Genomic DNA, 10,299 nt, shown 5'->3' on the forward strand with positions numbered 1-10,299 from the left:
TGATATAAATTTGATGATATCTCAAAGGGAAAAAATCATGGCTCAATTCGGACAACGGATTCGCGTTCCTGAGGTCAAAATACATAAGAAAAGTGCCTTACGATCAATTTTAAAAAATAAAAATTTTTGGCTAAAATTTGAGATTTTTCCAACGGGTACCCCTTACGATTTTCTCGTAGAGATTCTTATTTCGAAATTGCCTATCGACACTGTCAGCGATACCGAGTGGGTCGGACGTTGATTACCATCGACGAAGTTGTGGCCGCAGAACTTTGCCGAACATTATAATATTCACACCGAAACGAGGGTTCGCCGTGAATTCCTATTGGTCGATACACCGTCCGTATCCTCAAACACGGATAATATCCCGGCTCGAACGGATAATATCCCGAGCGGTTTGTTGTGAGACGTCACCTTGGGGGCTGAGCAGAGGTGACGCCCCAAAACAAACCGCTCGCCCGTGGGGCTACCTGACTCCAGCTAAGCTCGGGTTTGCTGGAGAATTGAGAAATTCGAATATTTCGCTCCATGCATAGATGCGACGAAGCAAAGTGGGTCTACGACTAAAACCACTCGATGTGTCTTACAATTTTTTTGTTCCTAACAGCGAATAATTGATGATTACTTGATCGATTGCATGAGTAGATGATTTTAGCTTTCAGATTCGAATACCTGAGCTGATTATATGTGAGATTACTCTTGAAAAACCTAAAAAAAAAAAATCGATTTTCGGGCCAAAAGTAAAGTAGTTTAAAGATTGATTGTATGTAATTCAAAATCGGTAAAAAACCATCAAGCGACCTTCATCATTTACACGATTAAAAAATTTCGGGCACTGTACAACTTTTGGAAAATTTTTATTCACTTTAGACTTCAATTAATCGCTTAGGCATTCGGATGATGAGTGAAGCGTGAGTTATTTTTTCGAGTTTATACACTACTTACAAAAATTAGCGGACCACCTTATTTTCGCTCTGAAAAACGACCGATTTTGAAGCCTCATAACTGCTCGAGAAGTTGAGGCAGAAAGTTGAAAAAATTAGCATTTTGAAGATCAAAGCTTCACCTTTCAGATGCTCTTTGCCGATTTGAATTACCTACCTGTGTTCACTAGTTACACCCTCCTGATTCAAGTCACGTCGAAAACGTGAAGTCAACTTTTGACTTTGAGAAGGTGCACCGGGTACCTCAGTCGTTGGATTTGAATTTTTCTGATGTCATTTTGGAAGTTGAAGTGTCCCCATCAAAACAGTTTTTCAAATTTTTCGTACGATTTTTTTTGCATCAGTTATGCGACTCTAAAGCAATTATTGTCCATAAATCTTCGATCGAATGCCCTGACCGACCCAGTTATCGAATCGAGCTTGAGAGATTCAGATGAAAGGATACTGCAATAGAATTTCGTGAAGTCGAAAGTTTTCACCTTGAAAATTGTTTTTGCAAAACCTCGATACGATAACTGGGTCGGTCAAGGCATTCGATCGAAGATTTATGGACAATAATTGCTTTAGAGTCGCATAACTCGTGTAAAAAAAATCGTACGAAAAATTTGAAAAACCGTTTTAAAGAGGACACTTCAACCTTCAAAATGACATCAGGAAAATTTAAATCCAATTACTGAGGCACCTGTTACACCCTCTCAAAGTCAAAAGTTGACTTCACGTTATCGACGTGACTTGAATCAGGACGGTGTAACTAGTGAACAGAGAAAGGTAATTCAAATCGGCAAAGAGCATCTGAAAGGTAAAGCTTCAAGCTTCAAAATGCTATTTTTTGCAACTTTCTGCCTCAATTCCTTGAACAGCTATAAGGCTTCGAAATCTGACGTTTTTCAGAGCGAGTTTAGGGTGGTCCGCCAATTTTTGTGCTGTATTGAAGCATAAGGAGAAGAAAGATGAGCAGAAAGAGAGGATTCCAAAGAATTGAAGTAAAACGGAAAGTAATTTAAAAATGGCTAACATGCATTGATATTTTATCATTTTAACGCAATTTCCGTTTTATGCGAACCTTAGATCGGCGAACTACCAATAGGATTTCAATTACACCCTGCGTTTCACATCAGGGATCATTGAGGGATGCTTTTGGAGCTTAATCCAGGAAGTGGCGTCACCTAACGTAAGGGAGGAGAATTTTAAGCTCAATTTGCTATAGCAAAAGAAGCGAACCTTTCGTCGATCCTCGCTGAACCGTAACGTGAAACGTTGATTTCTGAATGAAACAGAAATGATGGAAAGATATTCCTGAATCTGAATAAAGTTATCGTAAAGAAGGATATTTTAATGTGAAAATGGCGTCAGCGTACATCAAGGATGAGCAAGGTAGAAGCACCATATTCCTTATCACTGGATAAACAACACTCGCAAAACTGTCTATTTATAACCTAAAATATGTAAACATTCCTCCATTTCTTTTATCCCGATAGTTGTTACCTTAGGAATAATTTATTAAAATTATTAATAAATACTCTGTGTTCCTCCGAACTTTAATTTGAAAAATTCCTGTACATAATTTTTACCGAAACATATGCTACATTCCCGAATGATGATGCCCCCAAACATTCATTATTAACTCTCTTGGTGTTATTATTGCTGCAGATATTATTATCATATTTTTTGATACTGGATACGTTGGTTAATTCAATTATAATTACTCGAGTATTCCTCAGTCCAAGAAGTCAGTGGAGCAATTGGGATTAAATTTGTGAATATTTCGTGACTTGCTTGGCTAGTTGATTAATTGGCATGCTGAATAATAAAAAAGGACATCTTGATCTAGGAGGAACGTTTATCCCAGCTAGCCAACGACCCGATGGGACTTGGCGCAAGCCTCGGAGAGTGAAGGATGGCTATGTACCCCAAGAAGAAGTTCCTCTGTATGTAAAATAATGAATATTTAATTGTCACTGGGCATATCATTATGAAATTTGTTTATTAATCTACTTTATTCAACGATTACGATTTCTTTTTCTCCTCAATACTTCAGCTATGAAAGTAAAGGAAAACAGTTCACAAAAAATCAGCCCAGTTACCCAGTTGGAATGAGTGCTGAATACGTAGCTGCTCATAAAGCTAAGAAAGAGGCTCAGGCAGCAAAGTTATCACCTGTACCTTTATTGGTACTTCAAAATAATGCGAATAAGAAAAAAAAGAAAAAGAACAATAGCAAACCTGTTGAGGCGATAACTGAGGAATTGTTAAAGTCTACCATCTCAGAGAACGGAAAACAGGATAAAAATTCTGGTTCTACAGCAAACCAAAGCACAGACCCAGCTAAGAGACTCAAAAATCTTAGGAAAAAACTTAGGGAGATCGAAACTCTTGAGCAAAAACTGAAGGGAGGTGAATTAAAAAACCCGGAGAAAGAAATCCTAGATAAAATATCGCGGAAGAGTGAAGTTGAAGAAGAAATTGAAGAGCTTGAGGCGAGACAGTTGTGAGAGACCGCGATCTAGTATATCGGCGCAAATTAAATTGTGCCATTTAGAATAACTGTGAATGTTTGTTGTTTTATTATTAATAATATTACTAGTATAAGCAAAATGGGGGGAAGGGGGGTTGCGGGAGATACGGTAAAGTATAATTCTCGAAATTAAACTCATTGTGAACTTCAATTACGCACGCTTGAACCATCTCACAGCGTGCCGAAATTATCTATGATTTTCATCATCTATCACGCCTGATTACGTTGAGGATGCTTCATAGATACCTAAAGACTCGCAGAAATATTTTACCATTTATATATTGTATTTACAACTACGATGTGACGGTCAGTAAAAGAAATATCATCTAGAATTATTCTAATGAAAAACAAAATACCCCACGAAAATCGCGCAAGCGATGGTAACATTTGAAAGCGATTAAATTCGTTTTTTTTAATCGCCGTCATTTACTTTGCGAATGTCGATGAGATTTTATAAAAGCTATTGAATCCTGCTTCGTAATTTTGTATCTTTATTTCGTTTTGTATTCATCTATATCGCCTGTGCGTAATTCCAACTCTTATGTTACGATTGATTCGGCTTTTTGCTGGACAGTCAGAGACTTCGCTGGACCCTTGACGGTCTTCCGAGATCCCAATGACCCTTGAATAACCAGTAGAATGCGAATCGGAAGCCACTAGGTAAAGCAAATACTCTTTCCGTCACAGCCCCCTGCCCCTGAACGAGTCTACGAAAAAATACAAATTTAATGAAAATCTTCGTCGTTCGGTATTGCAGGTGATAAAAGAACGGGATCGGAATTTATAATCTTCGAGTAAATGTCCTGCTGTTGCCGAATAATCAGCAACGTATGCGCTGCCATTTGTCAAACCTTCGGTCTGATTTTTTCAAAGGGTTTACTCTGTGTGACGATACTTGTTTTTCTACCGCTAGCCCTTTACTATTACGGATACAACGCGGTACGCGATTTTTTCAGTAAAAACGTGAAGCCGGGAAACGCGACAGCGAAATTATAATTAGTCGATTCGATCGGAGGGGAAAAGCTTCGCTGAAAATGTGTTTACTGTGTTTACAACACATTTGCGGGACCGTCCTGACGATAGTCTGCCTGATAATCGTATTGCCCCTCACCATATACATGATAGTGTATTTCACGTCGACGGGTGAGGGCAAAGAAACGGCTGGTAGGGGCTGACCCAAAATCAGATATTATGTATTAGCGAAAATGATAAGAGCCAGCGTTTAATTGGACAATGCATCGACAGTTATCGAACTGGAATCTAGTTTGACTAGAGAAACACTGATAAACACTAATGGAAGAACTTGAAACATCGAAATTTTAATAAAAATCAATCAGTTCATTTTGTCTTCGCAAACTTACCGTGTAGCCATCGAATCCGTACTGAAAATCTTCGAAGGAATCGATGACTGAGAAGAAAAAACCCAACAGCTTTCAAGGTATATACAAATAATCATTTACAATTAATAAATTTGATAAGCGCAGGTAAAATTTGTGCATACGTTGTGAACTTTCGAACATGGGAATGAATTGGGTACATTTTTATTCATTTATCGTGACGAAGATGAGTTGGAAGTAATTGTAAAAATGCATAAGCGCCGGTTTTTAACTTCGTTTGATGTTTTTTTTTATTCATTTATTTTGTATTTATTTAAAAAAGTGATCGCTCATATATGATTTCACTGCATCCAAGTTGATCAGAGTATCTCAAACTTATCTGTACTACAATTGATATTATTTTAAAAGATTGCACTTGTGCGATCGATTCATCAAACTTCCTGCTGGGCAATTAAAGGCCTCGCTAAATCCTTCCGAATTTCCCAAAGTCCCGACCACCCGCAAACGATTCGTGGGATGTGCGTCCGAAGCAGTTAAGAATGCAAGATACTCTTTGGTTACCGTCTCGCACCACGTCTATGGAAAGCAAAAAACAGAAATCAGTGTATGGAATCCAGTTCGAAAAATATTCCTCAATATTTTCGATTGTTCAACGTAATCTACTCACGTTTCCGTACGCTATAAAGAAAAGTTGTTCGGGAGTGATATTTTCAAGCCCTGGTAGCCGAGGTTCTTCCGAATTTCTCTGTTTCGATCTCCTTTTGAAAATTTCGTAGGAAGCTTGGAGCCCGGTTGAATCGGCGATATTTTCTCCTTGATTTAACTCGCCATTCGACTGTCGCAATAAGTTGAAATTTGATCAACGTACATTTTTAGGCAATCTATTTCCAAAATTGGATTATGAATAGATTCACTCACGTGGTAAACTCTGGAGTCAGTCGAGATCTCTTCGATCGTGTAATTGTTGAATTGATCGATGAAGCATTGAGCTCTCTTCTGGAAATTTTTTATCGTTTTATCCGACCACCACTGTTTCGCATTTCCATCCTTGTCAAATTGACGACCTTACAGCGAAATGAAAGTACATAGAACAGTTATACACCGTACATTTTTTCATTTCACTTCTTTAATCATTTTTTAAAACTTACCAACGTCGTCAAAACCGTGGGATATCTCGTGGCCGATAACAGCACCGATTGATCCGTAATTAAGGGCGCTGTTGAAAATTCCGAATGATAAATACGTGCAAAAATATATTTTTTTTTTTTTCGTTATACTCACTCTGGTACTTCCGGACTGAAAAATGGAACCTGTAAAATTCCTGCTGGAAACGCTGAAAAGTGAAAGATCGGACGCGTTATCGTTAGAAAAAATTAGACGAAGATTATATCGGTGAGTAAAAAATTTCTCTAATCATACTCACTCAAGGAATTCATATTCGGATCGTAGAAAGCATTTATCGTGATGGGCTCTGTGGACCACCTGAAAATATGAAACGGATTGAAATGAAAAAGAGAAAAGAAAAAATCGTCTTGTAGCAAAACGTTGTTGGCCAAAAGTACTCACTCGTCGGGCTGAACTGGAGTTCCGTATTTTTTGAACTTCTTCCTCTGATCGTATTTCTTGTAGTTCATCACGTTGCTGAAGTGATCTTGCGTGATTATCAACTGAAAAAAAAAGGTTCACGGTCGTCCAGAATTCATTTGCAAGGAGTGGATTCAAAGAGAATGCGGATAACGCGATTCCTCACCCCTTTGTAGAAGTGAATCATAGCTGTTTGGTTTTGATACCAATCGGGGTGGCTTATGAATCGCCTCATCGCGTGAAGTTTTTCTTTGGCAGCTACTTTCGTCGGTTCTTCCATCCACTGAGACAGCGAAATTTGAGCGGAAAATTCATCTTGAATTTCCGTAACCATCTCCGATGCCTGTTGAATACGACGTAATAAAATAACACGCGATTCGGATTTCAAAAGATCAATCAAAAATGCGTTCACTCGAGTAGTCGATTGACGCTAGTTATTATCGTCGACGATATGAAAAATTTCTCACCCATTTCTTTGCAACGTCAGTCACGTATTTGTTCACGTACTGATACGAGATTGCGTGTTTCATGTCGTGACTAGTGACACAAGACATCCATCTTCGTGATTTGCGGAAAATATAAAAAAAAAAAAAAAAATGATCAAATTCAATCTCTAAAAATCTGTTCGGTTTAATCCCTTTGAAATCCAAACGCTTACCTTTCCCGCTGCTCGCGTACTCCGAATACTTTTTTTTCGATCTCAAAAGTTATGTCCCTCATCTGTTTCGTCGTACTCGGCAGAAGAGAGTTGACCATTCTCCAGTGGATGTAATTTACTAGGTGGAATAGAGAAATTGATAATGGAACGATTCTTTGATCGGTTTTTTGAATCAGTAATTTGGAAAACTTTGAAAATATTCATTATTCCTCTATACCGACTGTACGATGGGGTGTGTTGTCCAGCAGTTCAACAAGTTTGAAATAATAATCCATCTCCATCACAACGATTTTTTCTGTACTTTCGACATTTATCTTAAGATCGTTAAACTGATTTTGTATAGTCTTCAACCAATTCACCTGTTGAAAAAAAATTGGTCATCAAATTTTACATCTAATTACGATGTATATTTTAGAGAATCTGTTTCATCTTCACTTGCCTTGGAGAAAGAGCTTTTGGGTCTAGCCCGAGCGTACCAATTTTGAAATTGTTGAATCGTTATCGAATTGTACAGGCGATCGAAATCTCGCCTCATTTCATCGGGCGAAGAAATCTACAAGCGTGATGAGAATAAAAAATAAATATGACCGTCGAAGTATTTATTTTCAGCTTTCTGGATGACTCTGATTCACACCTTAGCTATTTCCGTTTCAAATTTAACGATCGCTTTCGCGTCTTTCATTATCCTGTTACGGGATACACGGGATCCTTTTGCTTCTGCGAAAGCGTGGGCAACATCAGCAACGTATTTAGTATAATCGGCTAGTAGAGCAGGCGAAGAATCTGGATCGATCATCATAGATCTCGGAAAAATAGTGGAGGCTTGATCCAGCTGTGGGAAAAAAACGCCGATTAATTTTTCATGAATAAAATGTTGGTTAAAAACAAATTCATCAAAGTAGACTTACGTAGATTGCGTAAACGCTGGCGTTTTTTAAATCGACGTCAACCATTATTCCGTAAATAGAATCTGTCTCGTATTCCCGGCTATAATTTTCTTCGATTTGTTGCCAAGTTAATCTGAGACCGTGCGGTCTCCTGGAAGCGTCCATTATTATGGGCCATCCGCCGTTTTCTTCAAGAATTGATAAAATCGGTTCGATTCCCCTACGCTCAATGGCGTCTGTAAAGTGGATGTTAACGAGGAGATAAAATTTCCGACGAATTGAAAAAACGAATTCAATAAGTTTTTTAAAAAATTCCCAAACGGCTCACCTGTATTCATGCAAGCCTTGTGAGCTCGTTTCGCACTTTTAACCGGCCCTATATCGTCCGCTTTGATTTCTTCCTCGAGTAAATCTGTCGCGGAGATGAGAAAAATCATGGTTTTCAAAAATTCCAAAGCGATCACCCCGACGGGTAGTTTCGTCGAGAATTTACCCACCTCGAATTTGCTTGTTCAAAATATCATTTCTCGTGCTGAATTGATCGCAACTGGAATCCGTTGGTGGTAAAGGATGAGCGGACGGCCATCCTCCGCAGACGTATCCGAAAAAATCGTCGCAAGGATCGACGGTTGTGTCCATGTTCGTTATAAAGTTTTCAGCTAATTTGTTATAGTATTTTAAAGTAAAAAAGAATTTCAATAATCCCCATCCGCCTCAGGGAAACCGGTTTACATTTATAATCGTATAATAATTATCTAAATTACGTCGGAGTATACACCGATAAAATAATTAGCGGTTGATAATGTATATAGGTATACGTTTAACAGTGAAAACTTTAATGTAATTTTACGCTTTGAATAATATTTGCACGAGTGCCCGTAGACGTAAAATTCGTTTTAAATCTGCAGTCATTCGTTGTATAAATGAAAGGTGTTAATTGCACGAGCAAATAGGCGTATACACGAATATACTACGAAAAACACGTGTGAAAATATGGATGTGATTTTTCGTTGGAATTCGTTTGAACAGCAAAACATATCGTACCTGCTTCTTTGCAATCTCTGGTCACGCAAATGTTGGCAGAATTTTTATTTTCCGTTGGAACATTGGTCGTCGACCGCAGTTCGGATTTTCCAATATCCGATTTATTCGAAGAGTCATCTTGATATTTTTCCACAATAAACCAAGGAACAGAATCTAGCAATGCCTCTAGACGAGGATCATTCGTTCCAAGGATAACCGGCGGCACCAAGGCAATAGCGACGCTAACACTGTTTAGAACGTCAGAAATTTGCAATGAAAATTGAAAAAAGATACTAAAAAAAAAAAATAGAATAACAAAGATCGAAAAAATATCGATTTTTGAATGAACGTTTACCAAAAATACGTATACCCAATCTGCACTTACAAAAAAGCTGCAGCGACGCGCATGGTTTAATTTTTGTTTTAATCAATAATTTTTTCCCTCCAAAAATTATGAGAACGAATACGTCTGTGTTTGAAATATGAAGAACGAGAAGGAGAATCAATGAAAAAATTTCTTCCAATTCAAGTTAACTCGATCTAACGATGGACGCGGATAAAAGTTTAAACTCGCGAACAGCGGACGTCCGCGTACCGTATAATAATGTGGAGTCTGAATGAGCGTTCGGTAGAGTATAGTTGTTCACCGATGGACCTCCTACATCTGACGTCACGTCACAACAGATTTCGCGTAAAAGAAAAAAAGGAAAAGAAAAAAAAACAAAGTAAAGAAAAAGAAACGCATGCACTGAGTCAAGGGTAAGAGGTAATTCATTTCGTAGTAAATCAGAACATAGAAAGAGATTCCGATGCGCTGGCTCGACGTGCGATGGATTACGAGTAGTTTCCGGAATAGCCTCGCGTTTGATGATACGATCGTTATCACGAACGGTATATTTTATCGCAGGTATTTCAGAAGTATTTTTATACTCGGTTTTTTTTTTTCTCGTTTACGAAGACGATGACCAGCGGTTATCGACGTCGTGCTGTAAAATTGGAACTGTAATGCTGCTGGGATTCACATTCGACGTATAAAACGTTAGTTATCCTCACAATTAGTTTTCCCCCGCGATCGTTTACCCGTTCGTTTGCTGAAAAAATTCTCTTCGAAGTTTCGCTGTTTTTTGTTTTCTTAATTCCACCGTCGTCACTGAGAATCGGTCGTGGGTATAAACGGTTTTTCCGCACACAAGAGGAAATCAAATAACATTCTACGTACACCAATAGCGATCAGATCAAACAAACACTTTTTCAAAGCCCCGTTGAGATAAGCCTGAGAAATAATAAATAAAACGATCAACTATAGTGATAATAAAATCTACAACCATTAAAATCAAACAGTTATTATTTC

At 38.1% G+C, this 10,299-nt stretch overlaps 2 protein-coding genes across 3 annotated transcripts; one reads left to right on the top strand and one right to left on the bottom strand.

The window, feature by feature from the left end:
• The first annotated feature begins 2,086 nt into the window (after nucleotides 1–2,086).
• LOC105690010 (partner of Y14 and mago) lies at nucleotides 2,087–3,932 on the top strand. 2 transcript variants are annotated; one of them, XM_012407479.3, is made up of 3 exons: nucleotides 2,087–2,318; nucleotides 2,761–2,872; nucleotides 2,983–3,932. In XM_012407479.3, the coding sequence occupies exons 1-3, from the start codon at nucleotides 2,288–2,290 to the stop codon at nucleotides 3,434–3,436; spliced, it is 597 nt and encodes a 198-aa protein (XP_012262902.2). In that variant the 5' UTR covers nucleotides 2,087–2,287; the 3' UTR covers nucleotides 3,437–3,932. The 2 variants fall into 2 exon arrangements, with proteins under 2 accessions (XP_012262902.2, XP_020710307.2); XM_020854648.2 differs by having other exon boundaries at nucleotides 2,091–2,318; nucleotides 2,776–2,872.
• A 1,136-nt stretch (nucleotides 3,933–5,068) lies between these two features.
• On the bottom strand, nucleotides 5,069–9,801 carry LOC105690006 (neprilysin-4-like). Its single transcript, XM_012407475.3, has 18 exons — nucleotides 9,334–9,801; nucleotides 8,970–9,196; nucleotides 8,423–8,584; nucleotides 8,254–8,337; nucleotides 7,947–8,161; nucleotides 7,673–7,870; nucleotides 7,478–7,591; nucleotides 7,256–7,397; nucleotides 7,039–7,156; nucleotides 6,848–6,938; nucleotides 6,547–6,723; nucleotides 6,363–6,463; nucleotides 6,220–6,278; nucleotides 6,078–6,129; nucleotides 5,945–6,012; nucleotides 5,715–5,860; nucleotides 5,464–5,631; nucleotides 5,069–5,372 (listed from the first exon to the last, which is right to left on the bottom strand). The coding sequence occupies exons 1-18, from the start codon at nucleotides 9,354–9,356 to the stop codon at nucleotides 5,193–5,195; spliced, it is 2,325 nt and encodes a 774-aa protein (XP_012262898.2). The 5' UTR covers nucleotides 9,357–9,801; the 3' UTR covers nucleotides 5,069–5,192.
• Between the last annotated feature and the right edge of the window lie 498 nt (nucleotides 9,802–10,299).

Source organism: Athalia rosae, chromosome 4, assembly GCF_917208135.1.
Source record: "Athalia rosae chromosome 4, iyAthRosa1.1, whole genome shotgun sequence".
Taxonomy (NCBI): Eukaryota; Metazoa; Arthropoda; class Insecta; order Hymenoptera; family Athaliidae; genus Athalia; species Athalia rosae.

Coding starts and splice junctions, on each gene's coding strand:
- LOC105690010 (XM_012407479.3), top strand. CDS start 2,288: ATGGCGTCAGCGTACATCAAGGATGAGCAAG. Junction 2,319..2,760: donor GTACATCAAGGATGAGCAAG/GTAGAAGCACCA, acceptor ATAATAAAAAAG/GACATCTTGATCTAGGAGGA. Junction 2,873..2,982: donor CCCCAAGAAGAAGTTCCTCT/GTATGTAAAATA, acceptor TCAATACTTCAG/CTATGAAAGTAAAGGAAAAC.
- LOC105690006 (XM_012407475.3), bottom strand. CDS start 9,356: ATGCGCGTCGCTGCAGCTTTTTT. Junction 8,585..8,969: donor CAGAGATTGCAAAGAAGCAG/GTACGATATGTT, acceptor ATAACAAATTAG/CTGAAAACTTTATAACGAAC. Junction 6,939..7,038: donor GTACGCGAGCAGCGGGAAAG/GTAAGCGTTTGG, acceptor CAAATCACGAAG/ATGGATGTCTTGTGTCACTA.